Source organism: Sinohyriopsis cumingii, chromosome 4 (genome assembly GCF_028554795.1).
Source record: "Sinohyriopsis cumingii isolate HCF-2022 chromosome 4, ASM2855479v2, whole genome shotgun sequence".
Lineage (NCBI taxonomy): Eukaryota > Metazoa > Mollusca > Bivalvia > Unionida > Unionidae > Sinohyriopsis > Sinohyriopsis cumingii.
Window position 1 is genome coordinate 112,111,551 of NC_142964.1, and position 22,664 is coordinate 112,134,214.

A 22,664-nucleotide genomic window follows, 5' to 3' on the forward strand; every position below is an offset into this window, starting at 1 on the left:
ATATAAAGTCTCATAACAAATTTGAATTGAAATCTAAAAACTCCATTAACAAAAAATGAAAAGAAATTAAAAATGAATGGGCACTGGACCATTAAAAAAGGGACTAAAACTCCTGAAAATGAAGAAAATCAAACAATACCTATATCTTCTCAATGTAAACCTTTGTACTAAAATATGATCTCAAGCCATTAACGTTTTTGAGTGAAAAACTCAATTTGTAATGGACTGGGCAAGACACACTGTGCCATGAGGGAATGGGGCAGACACAGATAACACTACTGTATCCTCCGTAGATATGGACAAGAAAATCTTAGAGGTACTAATTATTAACGAAGCTCATGACAGATTCTGAATGTGAAAAACACTAATATAAGAAATTGTAAGTACGCTTATGTTTGCGTGATCTTGTTTTCATACAAATCTACTTTCTTAAACTTTCTAAGCATAAATAAATTCAAAGCTAATTGTCAGTTGTAAACATAAAATGTGGAATTAATTTTTGCACTGGACATGAAAATGAGTACACAAAATGTAAGCACAAGGATTGGGACACTTAAGGTATGGAGTTAGAACTTACCTGCATTGCTGCATTCTGCGCATGTCTGATGGCTTGTTGGAAGAAATCTGTTGTTATTACTGGGGGAGCTAGTGGTCTACTCTCAGATTGCTGTGAAAGAACAATAAATAAAGAACAATATCTACCAAACTGCCAATCCTAAGAAGACCTTCTTAGTAAGGCAGTCAAATATTTCTGTAAGTTATACCAATTTTCAACAATTTTGGAAATATGTATTGAAATAGTTCAGAAGTTTAATCTGAGACTGCTGCAAAGTCAAACATGTTCAAGCAAAAAGTTTGTCATGTATATTTAGACCATAATTACTTCCAGCTTCGACTATAATTACTTCCAGCAGTTTCTACAAATGAATTTCCAAACCCCATAGTGCTCAAAAGATTCTTGCCAGACTTTTCAGCTTAACTTAATCTTCAGGTGGTATTTTTTTTTAAATTTCAAGGTGTCAGCAATCATCTCTCCCGCTATAAGACATACTCAAATCAACAAATGATGTCCAATAAATGTAATTGTTGCCATCCCTGCTTTTTTCCCCCAAGAATCTCAATGTTCATTTTTTATGATGATTCTGACTGTTTAAACTTTTAAACTTTTGATGCATGCCATTTCTAGAAAATGCTATAAAAAAACAGCTTGATCATTCAGGTGTTTTGCATGAAAAATATGAGCAGTTTAAAGTGTCTGAGGTACTCCTACCAAGTTAGACTGGATTCCCAACCAGATCCACTGAATCTAATATAAAATTTGGATCCAGATCAAAAAGAGCAAAGCCAGTATGTGGATTTTACCACAACAAACATAGCTTTGTAAATTGTATTATTATTCCTTATATATGTAACTTAAACATCATTTCAGTAGTTTATGACTTTTACTTGACTTCATCATTTTCTTTTGGAGGACAGTTATTGAGATTATTAAAATTGTAAGAGGATTTTTTTCTTTATAAATATTTAATAAAGACAGATGTTGTAACCACACCTTATTAATTCCAATCTCTCCCACAGTTTATAACACTATGATACACATATGTAAAAAGTGATGTCACATTGATTAGGTCATATCGTAATGATTACATCATTTTGAGCTCAGCAGCAGCACTGATTTTGCAAGTAAAGATTTCACACACACTCATTTCTGTAATGACCTTCAGATATTCAGAAAACATCTCAAGTTGAGTAAGTACTCAAACTCAATTGCTGATATTCTATAATGTTTACACTGACTTGCATAAATGACTTTTGAAAATAGTTTTTAAAATTCAAGAATACAGTTAAAACCCATTATAATGCAATGCTCGGGGTCCAAAGAATAACACTGCGATATAAGTTGTATCACGTTAATTTTTTTTTCTCCAAAACAACCCCACAGAAAATGTGCATTGAAATTTCAATGTCATCAGTTTTAACTAACCTCTTGATCATATATCATTTGTTTTGTTCGCCGGGTTTCATCAGACATCAAATATACTTCAGTTTTGAATTATATACTTGCCAATATGGTGGAAACGGTGCACGGTGAAGTTAAGGCAACATTAAACGCAGTGCTGGCATTAAAAATCTGCTAGGGATACGAATGATCGGCTTTTTAGAGAGCATGTATTTAGGATGTTAAAAAGAGAGATCACCTTAAATTTAAAAAATGGAAGCTATGCTGCCATTGCATTGTAAGTGGAATCGTGTTATAATGAATCACATTATAATGGGTTTTACCTGTATTACTAAACATTTTTTGTAAACTATATACAATAAAGCACCGCTTATCCAGTCCCACAGGGGAACATAATATATTTGTTGTCTGTATTATCAAATTTGAGTGAAAAGGTTGAGAAATGAATGGAAGTATCTGGATTCAGTAGTTTTGATAATCAAACATTCGATTGCATGTGTATATTCAATTAAATAAAATATATGTTTTGTAGACATCTGACATGTCTAAAGCAGAAAAAGTAGAAACAATAACAATATTAAGACACTTCAAATAACAGATTTGATCAAGGTAAAAAAAAACTTAGCTGAAGTGGATCCTATTTACACCTGTATTGCTAAATGATTAACTTTTATTATATGTTAAGTCACCATAGTTCATAGATCAAGAGCTCATTATGTAGGTTGGATTAAAGAACTTCTTTGGTCAAACCATTATCTATCTTTAATCATGTCCGGTTAGATAAGGATTTTTGTATGAAACCAATTTTTTTTATAGTAAAACATCTCTCTTTGATAATACTTACCCAATTATAATACCTTAGAAGAACTACTACTACCTTGCAAATCCAGCCCTCCCAGGCTAAAAACTTTAGCTAGAAAGATAAAAGTTATCTGCCCACCTAGGTGGTAGTTAGAGTGATCTCCCCTTGATACTGGGATTGGCACCAGGACTTGTATGATAGGCGAACTAAAAGTAAGCTCTTGAGACCGATTCAAATGGTGTCTTGTTCATCCGGGTCAATACTCATGATAAATTCCACTTTGGCAAGGGTCCAGTGTCATTGGCCAGGTGAAATCCAAATGAATAGAATATTACATAGGTCTTTGGTTTGTATGATATATTCTCTTCCATGATAGCACAGTCTGCCAGTGATCATGGAACAGTTTTAATTGTGATTGGTGTTACTGTTTCTCGTCAAAGAGCTAAAGGAAGTTAGATATTGCTGTATGGATGCCTACATTGGTATAAAGTGCTCTTTTGCATTCCACTGAGAATACATTCCGTTGCCTACATATGCCTCTAAGGCGGATGAGCATCTCACTTGAGGGATTCTCCACCACTTGTGAGAACTGTTTGTTCTTAAGGACATATTTAATAAGATCCTGAAGTGCAAGTTCAATGACTCTGCCATTGTGGTTGCTTAATGCAGATAAGGGATATATCGATTCTTAGCGATCCTGTTGTGAGATTTCTGAGGTTGGTCCAATATTTTCCATTTGAGTGTAGTAATCAGGATGAGGAGATATTCTGGTTCTTTTGATTCCTGTATCAAATTCTGAATCGGAAGATACTTAGGACTTGTAAGTGACGATGTAAGCAGTTGCAAAGTGTCAGTAACTTGTATGATTGTGAAAGTGATTGAAAGTAGATATCATCTGTAGACAATGATCATCTTATGTCGGAGTTGTAGACCCAGCAGGTGATGTAGAGGAATGAGGGGGACAGAATTCTGATGGGATTGAGCAGAAAACTTCAGTCCAAGCCTGCTGTTTATGAATTAAGGTAGTGTAGTCAACATCTCCTGTGCTACTGCAAAGTAGTTGAAGAAGGTCAAGGATGGTGGCCCACTACACTTAGAGCACTTGTGAGTCAGATTCTGTTACTTTTTACATGTTGCAAAGAAGTATCTAATGGATGCCAATGGCTTGAGGGCAAGTGAAGAGACATCTGGAACCTGAGGCCCCATGATGGAAATCATACACTGGAAGTGTCTTGAGGTACTATGAAGGTAAGATTGATCCAGGAAGGTGCCTTATAAACTGTACGTCTTCCACATAAAGTGCCTTGCAGCACTATGTGGGTTAGAATGATCTATGATAGTGCCTGTATAGACTGGGTGTCATCCACAGGATAAGCATAGCAGCACTATGCGGGTTAGTCTGCTGCATAACTGGTTTCATAAAAAGGGTTCCTGGGTAGAAGTAACATCTTACCCATAGGAAGGTGAATTCGCCTGACTGTCTATACAGGTATAGAAAACCTACTTGTACATATCCGAACACAGCAGAAGCTATAAAGTATTATAAAAACTTTGTCTATAATACACACAAAAAAACACCACATAAAAAATGGAACTGAAGCATCATTATTGACACTTACAAAGTAGGCACCACAATATCCAATTTCAGACAATTTTGCCTGTAAGAAAAAGGGCAAATGATGCATGGGCACCAGCAGAATTATTTATGGTGGTGGTGGAGGAAAACATGTCGTGGTCAGCTATTAAGTTTTACAGATGTTGGCCAAACATGTTTAGAGATGAAATGGGGGGAGGGGACAAGTACCCCTTTTGCCCCTATGTGTGGGGAAACATGCAATTACATTCTAAACAGGTCAAATCAGTAAAGAGTCATGTACATGGCTATGAATTAGGCACTACGAGATAATATTGAAACTGAACCTACTTATCCTGACTCAGGCAGAAATTATGCAGCAATATTATTCTAAAATGAGTTTTCTAAATCCTTATTATATGGTTGAAGCAATGTGTAGGGATGCCATTGCAATCGATGCAGGTATGTACCAAAGGCATCTAATTGTGTTAAGACAGCAAAATGATAACACAGGAAGTTTGGAAACTTTGTCGTTGGTGAAAGGAAGAACAGAGAAGTTGGAAATTTCTACACAGAGTATACTTCCCTTTGAAGATTAAACTTTTTCCAAATGTGCTTTTGAAGTAGAAAACTCCAAACTGCTTGTATGGATTGCTTCTTTGTAGAGACTGTGCTATCAGCATAAGCGGAAAAAGTAGCTGACGATTTCATGGGATTTGGTGCCAATCCCAGTATCAATGGGAGATCACTATCTAACTGACACCTAGGTGGGCAGATAACTAACTTTTTAGCTAAAAGATTTTAGCTTTGTAGCTAAAAGGTTTTAGCCTCGGAGGGCTGGATTTGCAAGGTAGTAGTAGTTCTCGAAAGGTATTATGATTGGGTAACATATTTTAATGAAGAAATATTACATATTGTTCGAGTGGCACATACTCCGTGACCACTGGGGGTGTAAATTTTCTCTCTTTGTATCTCACTCTCTCCCTCCCTTTCTCATAAAAACATTCCTTTTTACTTTTAAAACAATATTTGTTCATAATACCACTGAAGTTATATTTGTATGAGATTACATTCAACTGTGTTTGTTTTTGATTTTTGTTTCTATGCTGGCATCGTGATTGGCTAATTAATTTAATTTATGTATACTTACACACTGCAATAAGTAAAACTTTCAGAGATCAATGGTAGCAGTCCATGCAAGAAATTAATCTGGATAACTGATGTTGCACTCACTTAAATTTAATGTCAATTATAACAACAATATTAGAATGTACACCAAAACAACAATATTACAGTGTACACCAAAACAACAATATTACAGTGTACACCAAAACAACAATTATATTAGAGTGTACACTCAAACTGAAGAGTTGTTTATACTAAGCACATAGAAGATTAAACACCTGAGAAGTTTTAGAACTATTGAAATGTATATAAATATGAACATTTACCCATTCTAAGAATCTTATCCCAGTGGTAAGCTCTGAAAATCATCAACCATGATGATGGTTACAACTGAGTTATATAAAACACAAATGTTTATGATCCCTAAAACTTGGGAAGCAATGAAAGTTACATCCCTTGACTGTTATACATGCAACAAAACAGTGAATACTTAAGTTCTGAACTAAGATGCTAAGGAAATACAGTAATGCAGTGTGTAGAAGTATCACCCTGACAGAACCTAAACATGTGAACTGCCCCAGTAATCCTAATATGTCTGCATATCTAAAACATTTCTTTCATTTGTTCCAAAACAGAGCTGATTCATAAATCTGATTGCATTTCAATATACAAATGATCAATCAACTCAAAATACAATAATGGCTTTCATTAACCAGCTCTACAATGACATTAACCATTCTTAAATTACATACACACAAATGTGTGATCTGCTACAACTCAGGTAAAGTGGATAATAACATTTTAAACAGCGATATTTTCACATACCCTTGAGCTGGGTCCTTGTACACTGGGAGATCCGGTGGCTGCAGCAAGGGCTGCAGCAAGCTGAGAGGCTGTAATGCCCTGTCTACCCATTCCACCTGTTGAAAACTGTGTGCAACATAGAAAGTAATATATACATGTATGTACATTCACTGAATGCAATATCTAATTTTGTTTCATAGACTTATGAGGTGTGTGTGTGTGTCTGTTTTGGATTTTTAACGTAGCTTTAAAAAGAAATCAGTCATATTGCTATGATGTCTGCAGTGTGGCATTTTATACTGATGTCGAGCACTGGGGAATCACACCACAAACATGTAGCATAATGTCCCACCCAATCACATTATCCTGAAACCAGGCTAACCAGTCCTAATACTAACCTCTTAATGTTGAGCACCAAGCGAGGCAGGTGCTAGTACCAATTTCAGAAGTCTTTGGTATGACTTGGCCGAGGTTTGAACCTACGACCTCCTGCATTTGAGGTGGATGCTCTAGACTTAGAAGGCAACTCAACAGAATTTTCCTGTGTATGTCATCTTTAAATCATTTCCCTGTGTATGTCATCTTTAAATCATTTTCCTGTGAATGTCAGTGTTAAATCATTATCCTGTGTATGTCATCTTTAAATCATTTTCCTGTGTACGTCATCTTTAAATCATTTTCCTGTATATGTCATCTTTAAATCATTTTCCTGTGTATGTCATCTTTAAATCATTTTCCTGTGTATGTCATCATTAAATCATTTTCCTGTGTATGTCATCTTTAAATCATTTTCACGTGAATGTCATCTTTAAATCATTTTCCTGTGTATGTCATCTTTAAATCATTTTCCTGTGTATGTCATCTTTAAATCATTTTCCTTTAAATCATTTTCCTGTGTATGTCATCTTTAAATCATTTTCCTGTGTATGTCATCATTAAATCATTTTCCTGTGTGTCATCTTTAAATCATTTTCCTGTGTATGTCATCTTTAAATCATTTTCCTGTGTACGTCATTGTTAAATCATTTTCATGTTTACGTCATCTTTAAATCATTTTCATGTGTATGTCATCTTTAAATCATTTTCCTGTGTATGTCATCTTTAAATCATTTTCCTGTGTATGTCATTGTTAAATCATTTTCATGTGTACATCATCTTTAAATCATTTTCCTGTGAATGTCATTGTTAAATCATTTTCATGTGTACATTATCTTTAAATCATTTTCCAGTGTATGTCATCTTTAAATCATTTTCCAGTGTATGGTATCGTTAAATCACTTTCCTGTGAATGTCATCTTTAAATCATTTTCCTGTGAATGTCATCGTTTAATCATTTTCCTGTATATGTCATCTTTAAATCATTTTCCAGTGTCAGTCATCTGTAAATCATTTTCCAGTGTATGTCATCTTTAAATCATTTTCCAGTGTCAGTCATCTTTAAATCATTTTCCAGTGTATGTCATCTTTAAATCATTTTCCTTTGTATGTCATCTTTAAATCATTTTCCTGTGTATGTCATCTTTAAATCATTTTCCTGTGAATGTCACTGTTGAATCATTTTCCTGTGTATGTCATCTTTAAATCATTTTCCTGTGTATGTCATCTTTAAATCATTTTTCTGTGTATGTCATCTTTAAATCATTTTCCTGTGTATCTCATCTTTAAATCATTTTCCAGTGTATGTCATCTTTAAATTATTTTCCTGTGAATGTCATCTTTAAATCATTTTCCTGTGTATGTCATCTTTAAATCATTTTCCTGTGTATGTCATCTTTAAATCATTTTCCTGTGTATGTCATCTTTAAATCATTTTCCTGTGTATCTCATCTTTAAATCATTTTCCAGTGTATGTCATCTTTAAATTATTTTCCTGTGAATGTCATCTTTAAATCATTTTCCTGTGTATGTCATCTTTAAATCATTTTTCTGTGTATGTCATCTTTAAATCATTTTCCTGTGTATGTCATCTTTAAATCATTTTCCAGTGTATGTCATCTTTAATCATTTTCCTGTGTATGTCATCTTTAAATCATTTTCCTGTGTATGTCATCTTTAAATCATTTTCCTGTGTATGTCATCTTTAAATCATTTTCCTGTGTATGTCATCTTTAAATCATTTTCCTGTGTATCTCATCTTTAAATCATTTTCCAGTGTATGTCATCTTTAAATTATTTTCCTGTGAATGTCATCTTTAAATCATTTTCCTGTGTATGTCATCTTTAAATAATTTTCCTGTGTATGTCATCTTTAAATCATTTTTCTGTGTATGTCATCTTTAAATAATTTTCCTGTGTATGTCATCTTTAAATCATTTTCCAGTGTATGTCATCTTTAATCATTTTCCTGTGTATGTCATCTTTACATCATTTTCCTGTGTATCTCATCTTTAAATCATTTTCCAGTGTATGTCATCTTTAATCATTTTCCTGTGTATGTCATCTTTAAATAATTTTCCTGTGTATGTCATCTTTAAATCATATGCACTGTTGATAATTATTATGCCATCATTTGCATTAGGGCATCAACCAACGCTTTACATTATCACATCATCTGATCTTTTACACTCTGACATCATCCAACCTATGGCATTAAGACATCATCCAACCTTTTTACACTATGAAATCATCCAACCTATGGCATTAAGACATCATCCAACCTTTTTACACTATGACATCATCCAACCTATGGCATTAAGACATCATCCAACCTTTTTACACTATGAAATTATCCAACCTATGGCATTAAGATATCATCCAACCTTTTTATACTATGACATCATCCAACCTATGGCATTAAGACCTCATCCAACCTGTTTACACTATGACATCATTCAACCTATGGCATTAAGACCTCATCCAACCTGTTTACACTATGACATCATTCAACCTATGGCATTAAGACATCATCCAACCTTTTCACACTATGACATCATTCAACCTATGGCATTAAGACCTCATCCAACCTGTTTACACTATGACATCATCCAACCTATGGCATTAAGACCTCATCCAACCTGTTTACACTATGACATCATCCAACCTATGGCATTAAGACCTCATCCAACCTGTTTACACTATGACATCATCCAACCTATGGCATTAAGACCTCATCCAACCTGTTTACACTATGACATCATCCAACCTATGGCATTAAGATATCATCCAACCTTTTTATACTATGACATCATCCAACCTATGGCATTAAGACATCATCCAACCTTTTCACACTATGACATCATCCAACCTATGGCATTAAGACCTCATCCAACCTGTTTACACTATGACATCATCCAACCTATGGCATTAAGACCTCATCCAACCTGTTTACACTATGACATCATCCAACCTATGGCATTAAGACATCATCCAACCTATGGCATTAAGACCTCATCCAACCTGTTTACACTATGACATCATCCAACCTATGGCATTAAGACATCATCCAACCTTTTTATACTATGACATCATCCAACCTATGGCATTAAGACCTCATCCAACCTGTTTACACTATGACATCATCCAACCTATGGCATTAAGACATCATCCAACCTTTTTATACTATGACATCATCCAACCTATGGCATTAAGACCTCATCCAACCTGTTTACACTATGACATCATTCAACCTATGGCATTAAGATATCATCCAACCTTTTTATACTATGACATCATTCAACCTATGGCATTAAGACCTCATCCAACCTGTTTACACTATGACATCATCCAACCTATGGCATTAAGACATCGTCCAACCTTTTCACACTATGACATCATCCAACCTATGGCATTAAGACATCATCCAACCTTTTCACACTATGACATCATCCAACCTATGGCATTAAGACCTCATCCAACCTGTTTACACTATGACATCATCCAACCTATGGCATTAAGATATCATCCAACCTTTTTACACTATGACATCATCCAACCTTTGGCGTTAAGACATCATCTAACCTTTTTACACTATGACATTATCCAACTTGTCCACATATTGATGTATGACATCAATAAAATTATAAATGAAGTTCAGCAAGGAATTAAAAAGCATGTTATATTTAAATATTTGTAATTTTCATTTGTCATGATAGCATAAGATTTTATTTACCTTAGCAAAACCATGCAATCTATTGTTTACAGCCCACAATAAAAAATAAAAAATTATAGTTCCAATATATGTAACACACAATTCTTTAGTCTTAAGTTCAGGCTTCAATGTCATCAACTGCTTCCCTAAGTGGGTTATAAATGCAATGTCCAGGCATTCTTTAAATATAAGGTCTACACAGGCACACAAAAAGATAGGTCCAAGAATGTCAAATCAAATAAATTCCATCAAAATTAAAATGAATACTCACCAGCATAACAAAAACTTAAATTAATGAAATTATACATGAAATGGAAAATGTAGATTAATCCTCAATGAGTCAGAAAACACCTGTAAAAATGGCAACACTGAATGTGTTGATGTGCCTGTAGTATTGAATGTACTAATGTAACAATGGCCTGAAGTGTGATGATGTGTCAACAGTCTCTTGAAGAATCATAATAATATAATCCAATATATCCCTCTCTGAATTTACTATAATTCTAAATTAATGTCTCTTTCCAAGAATATTACTGATGAGCACTGATGCATATGAAGGATTCTACTATTCCTGCTTACCAAATCTTTATTTGTTTAGAATGGTTTGATGTGTTGCATGTAACACTGTAGTTGACTTAAGTCATGACTGATATATTTCAATATTAAATATTCAGAAAAGTTTGTGATGCAAGCCTAAAGCGCAAATCTGCCAAGAAGACACTGACAATTCAACTAGCATCCAAATTACCACTAAAAATGAGAACAAGTTCCATGATGTATTGAAAAACAGTAACTAAAATGGTTCTATTTTTGTAAAATAAAAAGACAAAGTGTTTACTTGTAAATATGAAATATGAACCCTGTTGCCAATGGAAACATACCCAGATAGCTGACAATATAGACACTGCTATGATAACATATATGGATAACTGATAATATTGATACTGCTATGGAGGCCATACCTGAATAACTGACAATACAGACACTGCTACGGAAATGTACCTTGACAAATGACAACACAGAGACTACTATGGAAATGTATCTGGATATCAAACAATACAGAGACTGCTATGGAGAACCTATGGCGAGGGAATGAGAGCTAACTGCCTTGCAAAGCGATGCCATAACAGCTGATTCAGGACACTCAATGGTTGTGAGTCTAGATAAGAACTAAACCACAATGTGGAGAAAGGAAATATTATTCTAATATAACAGTAATTACAATGCATCTACAAAGAAAATTTCAACTGTGTTCAGTGAAAACAATCTCTGATCAGTACAGATGAACTAGGGTTAATCACATAGAGGATGCAATAAACAAGAGGAAGAAAATAAAAATCGTACTCGATTGTCAAAACTCGGGCCACACTGACTTAGTCCTGGAAGAGCAGAGGTATTCTTGCCTAGATACATCTAAATATTGATTTTCATTAATGTGGGTGAAACTGGGTCTAAGACACTGATGGTGTGATGAATAGGTGAAAATGTACAAGTCATTCCAGCATGAAAAATGGATCAAAATAACCTAGTTATTGTATAGCCTACTTACTCTTTCTGAGATGCATTCACATACCAATTTTCATAAGCACATGTTAAAATGCATCTAAGATGTGAGAGTGCAAGCCGAACATACACAAATCACTCCAGCATGAAACTTAAGTCAAGGTTACCTACTTTTGTACAGCTGAGTTACTCTCCTTGAGATGCATCTACATACCAGTTTTCATAAGTGTAGGTTAAATAGGGTCAAAGATACTGAGGGTGTAATAAACAAATGTCTATAAAAAAAGTGACACATGCATGAAAATCAGGTCACAGTTACCTTGCTTTGTAAGATTTGTCCAGTCACCCAGACTTGCATCCACATATCAGCTTATATGAGTTTTGATAAAATATGGACTAAGATATTCAGGGCTTTATAAATGAACGGCTGAAAATACAAAACCACTTAAGAATGAAATTTTGGTCACAGTGACCCCATTTTTGTATGGATGGCCATAAACTTTAAGATGTATCTTCATATATGTCTTAAGTGAAATTGGGTTTAAGGTATGGAGGACACAGTCATGTACTGACTGAAAACACAAATGTCACTCAAGCATGAAAATTTGGCCACAGTAACCAAATTTTTATATGGATAAGTTACATTCCTTAAGATGCATCCAAATACCAATTTTCATTAAATCTAGTACTGAAAAATGCAACCAAAGGGCCACACATACTACAATTTGTTCACAGGGTCTCAGCTGAAGAACTTGTCTTGCAAAACTAAAGTCAAGGGAAGATGAGCATTCCAGGGTCATCGCTCTTTTAACATAACTCCTTTACAAGCAACATTCAATGCCAAGATATGAAATTAATCAACAAGGGCCACAACTCTGTCTAAATGGAGCAGATAAGCCAGACTGGTCTATATAAAAAAAACATGCACATAAAATTGCACAAGAATATGTGGACTGGTCTGTGTAAAGATAAAGATATGAAACTGATTGACAACAAGGATCATAACTCTGTCCAAAATGGTGCAGATGAGACAAAACCCCATACAATACACATCTAGATCAAAATGACAATGCCCTTACAATATCTGATTAGAATGGTTCTCGAGCTATGCTGATCACAGTGATCTAGTTTTGGTATGGCTGAGTGAGATGCATCCACATACCAATTTTCACAAGCATTGGTTAAATATGACCTAAGATATTTCAGGTGTAATGAATGAATGAACACAAATGAACTTTATGAATAAACAAATGAATGAACATGCAAATGAATAGGCAAAACACTTGATATATACAGAAAAACAGGCAGAAGAGACAGAGTAAATCAATACAATCAACCAATAGCAGTGTCCTCTCTTCAACAGCTTCTTTTCAAATCCAGCCAGTTTCAATTTCCCCATATTTATCTCCCTTTACTGGCCAAATCCCTTTAACAGCCTAAATTCAATCATAGAGAACAGGCTGATCCATATTTGTCCCCTGGGCCTGTTCTTTACATTGAAACATGCGTTACTGACAGGACAGGTTATTCTGAATACAATCCCCATACTTACAGCGGGTCCTGATGCTGTGTCTTCCTCATCGGACATCTGGTCAATTGAATATGTTCCTACAATGAAAGAATGCAATAACAGAAATTTAACTTTTGACAGAAACTGCTTAAATTTAACAAAATTAAAGGGTTACCATTGTGATTTTGAGCAACAGGACTGGATTCAATAATACTGAAGCAGAGGGAGAAAACGTGCCAAGAGTCACTGCCTTAATTCTGTTTCATTAGTTTTACCTTTCGCATTGTTATTTTTTAGTAAAATTCCTCCTCACAAAGCAAAAGTTAAGTTTGCATAGACTGAGTGGTCACTGACTGGTCATTGTATCTATGCTCCAGTGGCAGCTTAAGGCAAGGAGAAACCACTTTCTGGTTAGGTAACACCTAGCCACTGTGCAGAAAGCAGGTGACATATCACATGACATTTATATATGAAATTTGCAAGAGGGAAATTAAAATGGCTGTTGCGATCAGGTGACTGCAATCTCTTTGACAGTATATGCCAATATTATCTGAATATGCAAAACCATTTACAATCCAATTTCCACTGTAATGAATGTGGATGGTTTATATGAATAGCTGCAGAATTCAATTTCATCAAGATATCAATTAAGAAAATTGAAATTTTGAACATTTCTAAAATGAATAAATAATAAATATCATAAATACAATCCACAATCATATTTTGGAACAATAAAGAATATCATATTTGGAGCGAAGTTTGGTTACAACACAAGATGGTTATTTAGTGCCAAAGCAAGAAGAGTAAACTGAATGCTGAATGACACACAATGATGCAGGCTGGTCTGATAGAAGGATTCAAACTAGCACCTTTTTGGTAGTAAGCCTGGCATTCTAACCACTGAGTCACTGAAGAAAATGGGAAAGGTGACAGACCACCAGTTAACCAGGCTGCTTTATTGTCAGGCATGCTTAGGACCCCAAATATAATTATATAATAAATCAAACAGAAACTGTCTTGAGCATGTGAGCATCTTTCCATAGGAAATACCAGATAAACAATGCTTGAGTGACAGTTTGTGATAGCTTGGAGATTCATCAATTAAGTGCAGCTTGACACAAGAGAAAAACACTTTTGATTACAATTTCTTCTACCGACAAAGACGTCTACCAAACAGAAGTCATATTTACCTGTGGACATTCTGATTCCTTCATCTCTTGCCCCTTCCTCAGTAACTGCTGCACACACTACTTGAGCTGCCTGTGTGAATGCTGGGTGAGCATCAACAACCCTGAAATCAAGTCATTGATTTTTGAGAACATCAATCCAACAAAGAAACAGCCAAGCTTTCTCAAAAACAAAATTGAGTTCTACTTAACCATACACAAATGCCTTCACTACTAAATGATTACATACAGGAAATAATTTAAAGTGGTTATATAATAAAAGCCTATGCTGTCAAATAAAGGTTATTACAGGTAATTTGTTATTAAACACATTTGTTTGAATAATATGTTCCACACTCACTTCAGTTATTGACCCAGAGGAAGATGTCAACTGCTACTAGAATGTATTTAAATCTGGACACTTTTTTGATTATCTTATATATAAATTTTTCTATTTAAAGCTTTTTCTCAATTTATAACTAGGTGTATCCCATTGCCTTTGCTACAGACATGTGGCATACACACTAGGTCTCACTCTCAGTGACTGAGACAATGCAATAACCAGCAGTAATTTGATTATAGGTAAGGAAGCAACTTTAGGTAGGTCAGTTGGCACAGCATCAGACTTGTATTTTGAGGGTTGCAGGCTTGATTCCCACCCAGGCCAGCCTGGGATTAGGGGCAGTGGCTGGCTCACTGTGTCCTTGCGAAAGGCACTTAGCTCCAATAATGTATTAAAAGTGCAATTAAAACCCACAGAAACAAACAATCATTGATTATAGGTGATTTTGAAGCTCACCACTTTCAATCAATCATAATGTTTCTCAGCTTTGTCAAAAACTACTATGTACATATTAGTTTACATTTAACAACCAGATTAGTTGCAGAACATAAGTTAGCAACAATTCCAATACTGACCTACTAGCCAGATTGTAAAAAAAAGTTGGCAACAATTCCAATAATGACCTACAAGCCAGAGTGTAGAAAAAAGTTGGCAACAATTCCAATACTGATCTACTAACCAGAAGATAAAGTTCAAACCAATTCCAATACTGACCTACTAGCCAGGAGTGCAGAATAAAGTTGGCAACAATTCCAATACTGAACTACTAGCCAGAAGATAAAGTTGGCAACAATTCTTATACTGACCTACTATCCAGAGTGAAGAATAAAGTTGGCAACAATTCCAATACTGACCTACTAGCCAGAGTGAAGAATAAAGTTGGCAACAATTCCAATACTGATCTACTAGCCAGAAGTAAAAATTAAATTAGAATATTTGTTGTGTACCTGATATTGCTCACTGGGTAGTTGACACATATCAATAAATCAGCCTGTCAATGCAAATTCACGCATGTATTCAAACTAATGGGAAGGTAAAGCTTTCAACACAGAGTTGTTATAATGTCTATAAATGTCATTATCTTCTTTTTATACCATATTTTATATGTGTGTGTGTGTGTGTGTGTGTGTGTCATTATTTTCTTTTTGTACCATATAGATATATTGTCATTCATGCTTTAACATCTAGCACTTTCAAGTTGCATTATATGTCTTTTTATTTATTTCAGACTGGAATCATTTTTGTTTAAATTATTGAATTCAAGTGATTAATATCTCTGAAAATACAAAGTGCTTTGATAAAATTCTGATAAAGATATTCACTGGAATTTATACTGAATTCAAACCTGGATTTATATTTCTGTGATTCAACAAAAGTCTGTTGACATGTCAACACTTCAATATGCTACAAAAGACACGTCATCGACTTCAGTTTTGGGATATTTCTCTGGACTTACACTGAATTTTATTCAGGACTTTAAATTACTAGGACTTGTGTCTGTAATTCTTGGATTATTTTGGGATTTAATTTTGCGATACTATAACTTTTTTTTCCTCATTTTCACTTTGTATTCTAGGGAAATAAATTATTTGTTAAATTTTAGATAGCTTGTTGTCTTTCACTCTTTTCTGTTACTTAAGAGCATAGACACATAACAATATATACAGTGGTCCCCCTCATGAATGGCCCCTAGACCAGCAGCGGGGCCCCGAGTAGCCGAGTTGTCTAAAGCGCTCTCCGTTACAGATCACTGCCATCTCACCTGTTTGTGTGGGTTCGAGTCTCGGATTCAGCCAATGTGGGTATGTGAGAAAGCTTGCCAGTAGCTTCTTGTGGGTTGGTGGTTCTTTAAGGGGTTTTCCCAGGTTCTTCCTCCACCATTAATACTGGCCGCCATGTATAGCCTATCGTGTGCTGAAAAATGGCGTTAAACCCTACAACAACTGACCAGTGGCCACCCACCCTTTACGGCCAGAATCCCTTGGCACTAATGAGTTTGTGTTCAAAAGTACCCCTCAAGGAAGGCCACCCCTCTAACGTGATCAGCGGCCAACATATTAGTGCACAAATTTACCCCTCACAAGCAGCCACATTTTATTATTTTGTACAGAACCAATATTTAATTACCGTAAGGTAAGTAATCTGATTATCTTTCCTGATGTCAGTTTCTGGATGTCAGGTTTTCGTTACTGAAAGAAGTGTTTGTTAAAGTACATGTACCACTAAGGTTAATATTATATCATTAACGCCAATGTTTGCAGGAAATGGGGTCAGCAATGTATTGATAGAGCTTTGTGCTTCATACAGCGTTTTTTTTTTATTACGACCAGAAGTAATTGTCAAGATCATAACATGGTCATATAGAAGTGGAGTCTGCAACATTCTGATCGAGCTTTGGGCTTCAAACAGCAGATTTTAAATTGACCCAAAGGTGCTTGATGCAAGCTAGATGATACCAATAATCTAAAGGAAAAGAAAATCATACCAAATGACAAAATTGTCTCAGATTACCCCCCGACCCATTCTGACATAGGACTCTACTCCACTCCACTCTACTATACTATACTTTTATAGTATGATATATAAGGTCCGATGTCAGAATATGTCATGGGGGGCAAATTCTGTCACTCTGTATAATTATTTTCCTTCAGATTACTGCTTTTGTTAACATCAAGCTCATGTCGAGCACATGTGTTATGACTGATGTAATTTTCATGATCATAGCATGGTCAGATAGGCTAAAAATCAATTTTGTAGATTAACACATACGCACAGAAACAATCAACTATGAACAAAACAGGGTACCAGACAAAGACGGAAAAGTCACGTGACAGTACATGTAACACTTCTTTTAATAACAAGGTTTTTCATGTACCAAAGTTTCATCTGCATAATTAAACTGAAATACTGTACAAATAGCAACATACAAATAAATCATTAAAAACTTTAACATGTCTTCACGTAAATGGGGAGAGTTCACTTGCCAAAAGATTTTATGTTGGGAAGACTCAAATACACAACATATTCAAAGATACGAAGACAATTCTGTTGCAGTGGGAAAATGGAGTAAATGGGAAAAGAATAACTTTAAATATGAAACAATGTACCAAGATTTAAATAATGTTTTTCAATGGTTTTGCAATGCTCATGCCAACAATATCCCACTCACATTTCATACCATGGAATAAGAACTATTAATTTATGTTACTTGAAATAACTCTGTAAGACAAGCACATTTTCAAAATTAATGCTACTTTTAAATGAAGATACTAGCTGCTTTGAGTTATATGTAGCTTTCCTACTATATACACATATACATACAAATCTCACAAATATAGTCCCATTCTGGAAAGGCCAACTGTCTTATAAGGCCACTTTCCCGGTGTTGAAGGGATGGCCGTATAAGAGGAGGACCACTTTGTGTGTGTGTGTGTGTCTATATATATATATATATATATATATATATATATATATATATATATATATATATATATATATATGATCATTTTCTCTGTGCAAACAACCGTTCCAGCTGGCGTCTAGGTGTCAGGCAGGGAGTTCAAAACGCAGAGGAAAAGAGAAGAATAAAGCAAGCTGAAAAGAGAGCTAAAAAGAAGGATAAGCAAAAGCGTACTTTGGAGCTATGCCATCGTCTCTCGTAGACGGACGGATGCCAAGAAGAAGAACATTTTCTCTGTATACAAAGTACAAGTCATTTGTACAACCGACATTGTCCCCTGTATCTATCCTAACCCTATTTGGCCCAAATTCATTTCTTAGAAACTGTTCACAGTCCTAACCTTAAAGTATATACACTTGCATGGTATTACAAGTAAAATTCATCAGTGCAGTCAGCATGCATTTGTAGGTCTGTTCTTAAACCCCACCAGTTTTGCCTCCTGGATTTATCTCAGTCTTTGGTGAATTGGCCAAAACTAAAAACTTTGAAAATGTCCATGTGATGCTTTATATGTTGTTGAAGTTTTCAGCTATTTTCAAGAACAGTAACAAAACTTAACAGCAGACTGACACTTTATGTATATACTAAAGTACCTGAATGCTTTCTGCAAAATTCTGTCAAATTTTCTTGAGTAGATTTTGAAGTATTTGAATGTAGAGTATTTTTTCATAAGAAGTCAGTTTTCGAGAATTTCATTTCCATAAATGGTCTCTATCTTTTATGGAAAATTGGCATAATCTGTAGAAATCTGAATGCATTCTGTCAAATTTGGTCAGTTTCTGCCAAGCAGTTTCAGAGAAGTCATTTTAAGTTTTCTCTATTGTCTGTGATTATATATACCGTATTTACCGCATATGTTGGGACACGATAAAATAATTTTTTTTTTTCCTGTCCCAGAACTTATAGTGAAACATTTTTTTCACTTTGGTCATATGTCCCAAGACTTAAGAAACGAAATAAATTTGTATTGCATTTGTGCTCCCCCCAACTGCACGTCGCAATAAAATAGATAAATAAAACGCTTAATTGATAATAAAAAGAAAGAAACTAACCTTGTGTTGTTATCATTTATTCCTTTTTTCAACATGAGCATTAAAGAATAAAATATTTCCATGAAATCCGTATAAGTAGCGTAGGCTTCCATACTGTAGCGTGAATCAATTTTGTCCGAAGCCACACACCTTGTTGTTCATGAACACTGAGAAACAATTGTGTGTGGTTGTGCTCAAAAGTTTGAACATGTTATCCGACTGAAAACTGGAGCCAACAAAATAGCATACAAGGGGGAAATAGCCAACTGATATCCTGAAGACGCCATTCACGCATGACATGGTGTTGGGTGCAAAATAATCAAGATTGAATTATATCCAGGTCTACTGTATGACAATATCTCACAAATAAAAATCATCATTTGAAAACCATTCACTTGAGTGCAAGTGACAGTCTTTTCACCAGCAAGAGTTACATAATTATCCTTACTATACCAAGCACATAGAAGCCCTGGTAGTGAATAAACACGACCGGCAGCAAGCAGTTAACTCCTTCTTTGAACCTACCAACAGGACATCAAAGACAAAAGGTTATTTTTATTACAAAGCAGGCGATCTCAGAAGCAGACTTTGGTTACTTTTTTTTGTAAAGGATATCAATACAAAGGTTATTTTATTGCAAAGCAAGCCAACATCAGAAGTTGATGATGGATTCTGTGAAGTGAGCCGATTTTGTTATTAAAAAAATTTGAGTATACAAAGACTGCCGAGATATGGAAACATACTTGGGTTCCTTTTCAACTGTATTCACGGGAATTTTGAAAATAAATTGAAACAATGGAACAAATTTTAAAGTGACACAATATAGTGCTTTGTGCACAGATGTCGATGACCCAGCATCACCCAGAATATTTAGAGAAAAAAAATCATGCGATGAATTCGTGAAGGCCAGAAGAGAAGCAAACGATTTCGCAAACGGGAGGGAAATAATCAACCGATATATTGAAGACAACTGCCGTTCACGCATGGCACAGCGTTAGGTGCAAAATAGCCAATATTAATTTATATCCAGGTATACTGTATGCCAGTATCTTGCAAATAAAAATCATTATTTGAAAACACAGTCACTTGAGTGCAAGTGACAATCTTTTCGTCAGCGTGGGTTACATAAGTATCATTAATATTTACCCGCAGACATCAGTACACCTTTGTATTAATTATTACTACAGATACCAACCACATATAAGCCCTGGTGGTAAATAAACACAACTAGCAGTCAGCAGTAAACTTCTTCTTTGAACTTACCGACAGGACATCAAAAACAAAGGTTATTTTTATTACAAAGCAAGCCGATGTTGGAAACTGACTTTGGACTCGGAAGCCGATTATTTTTTAAAGGATATCAATACAAAGGTTATTTTATTGCAAAGCAAGCTGACCTCGGAAGCCGACTACTGGATTCTTTTAAGTGTGCCGAATTATTTTTTTAGCTTTGAATATACAAAGACGGCCGAGATAAGGAAGCTAACTTTGGTTCCTTTTCAACAGTATTCACGAAAAGTTTGACAATAAAGTGAAACAATGGAACAGTTTTTAAAGTTACACAATATAGTGCTTCGTGCGCAAACATCGATGACCCAGCATCATCCAGAAGATTTGGAGAAAATAAAATCACGTGATGAATTCGTGAAGGCCAGAAGAGAAACAGATCATTTCGCCAACAATATGATCATTAACATGGATGAAACTCTAGTGTACTTTGATCACATTCCTGGATGGACTGACGATAAGATGGGCATCAAAAGTGTGAGAATTAGCAAGACTAGTGCAGATTTGAAAAAAAATCTTCCTTTTGTTCTTGCAGTTTCCACTTCAGGTGGTGTGTTGCCTCTAACAATTTTTCACGGTATGAGAAAGTTAAAAAAGTATTCATGTACCAAAATAATAGATCGTACATGTGCAGGAGAAGGGCTGTGTTGATGAGATGCTGCTGCAGTGGATTAAAGAGTTTTATCTCAAGTACACAGTTTTATATTTTAAAAATAAAATTTCAGTTGGAGTGCAATTTCCGACATGTAATTTTCGAATGATTTAAAAGGTGTCCCACAACTTACGACTTGAAAAAACGATGTGTCCCAGAACACAGAGTGCACAAAAAAATTACTTTTAAAATTAATTTATGGTGTCCCAACAAATACAGTGTCCCAACATATACGGTAAATACAGTATATAATGAGATGAGATTCATAGATGGGCTTATGGCTATTGGATGAGATATGTAGATGAACTCATGACCTTTGGATGAGATACTTATGGCCTTTGGATGAGATAAATAGATGGCCTTATGGCCTTAGGATAAGAAAAATAGATGGCCATACGGCCTTTGGATAAGATATGTAGATGGGCTCATGGCCTTTGGATGAGATACATATATGGCCTTATGGCTTTTGGATGAGATAAACAGATGTTTAAACAGCATGCAAGATCACAACCCTTTCCAAGGAAAATTTTACTTGGACTTGCAAGAAAGTGGTTAAGCAGGTTTATGCATATTCATAATTTTCAAGTAAAATGTTTCTTCCATAAAACTTGTTTGATCATAATACCATACTACTCCGCAAATCCAGCCCTCCCACAAATTTGGCATTCAGACTGAGTGAAATCTCACTGACTGGCACCAAATCCTGTGTGTACCTCAGTTATTACTGGTGCATAATGCATGCCTTCCTAGTAGGATGTAACTGGGAGAAAACTGGGTTGGTGTAATCATATTATAATTGCCTAAATAGTATCAAAGAACAAATTTTGCTAGTAAAATTAGTTTCTTCTTCAAATACATACCCCGATCATAATACCTTTAGTTAGGAGAATAGGTAAGAGGTGGAGGGAGTTACATTTCCTTATACCAGAGAGACCATCTCCAGTCACCCAAGGCATGTGAGGCAGATTCTACAGTAAGAATCCACTAAAGCACTGACTCCATGTGTCAAGATGCAGTTTTAGGATAAGGTAAAATTTTCTCCTGCTCAAATCCAGTGCCAGATGTCAAGCCATATCTTAAAGATTCTGCCAGATTACCCAGGAAAGTAATCTGTTGCATTGAGGCAATATGCTGCACCAGGGACAAAAGATCATTGAGCTAGATATAGTTGACTCTAACCTCCATCTCACAGCTTGTGTAATGTCACTAAAGCTTGTAGTGGAAATAAGTCGTGACACTGAGTCCTGTAGTCATTCAACATTGTTCAGTGATGGCATTGGACCCACACTGATGTGAACAATACCAGACCTATTTGGATCCATAATGTATATGGGCCTATCTTGGCCAAAGGTTTGCCCTGG

The 22,664-nt window shown here is 35.2% G+C and overlaps 1 protein-coding gene across 1 annotated transcript in view; it reads right to left on the reverse strand.

The window, feature by feature from the left end:
- LOC149801905 (ubiquitin-like protein 7) overlaps nt 1–22,664 on the reverse strand; it is a 45,997-nt gene that overhangs the window by 1,823 nt on the left and 21,510 nt on the right. Inside the window, exons 6-9 of the mRNA XM_089956289.1 lie at nt 14,555–14,655; nt 13,407–13,462; nt 6,286–6,390; nt 578–667 (exon numbers count right to left, since the gene is read on the reverse strand). Coding sequence (XP_089812415.1) covers nt 578–667; nt 6,286–6,390; nt 13,407–13,462; nt 14,555–14,655 — 352 coding nt within the window. The remainder of the gene's footprint in view (nt 1–577; nt 668–6,285; nt 6,391–13,406; nt 13,463–14,554; nt 14,656–22,664) is intronic.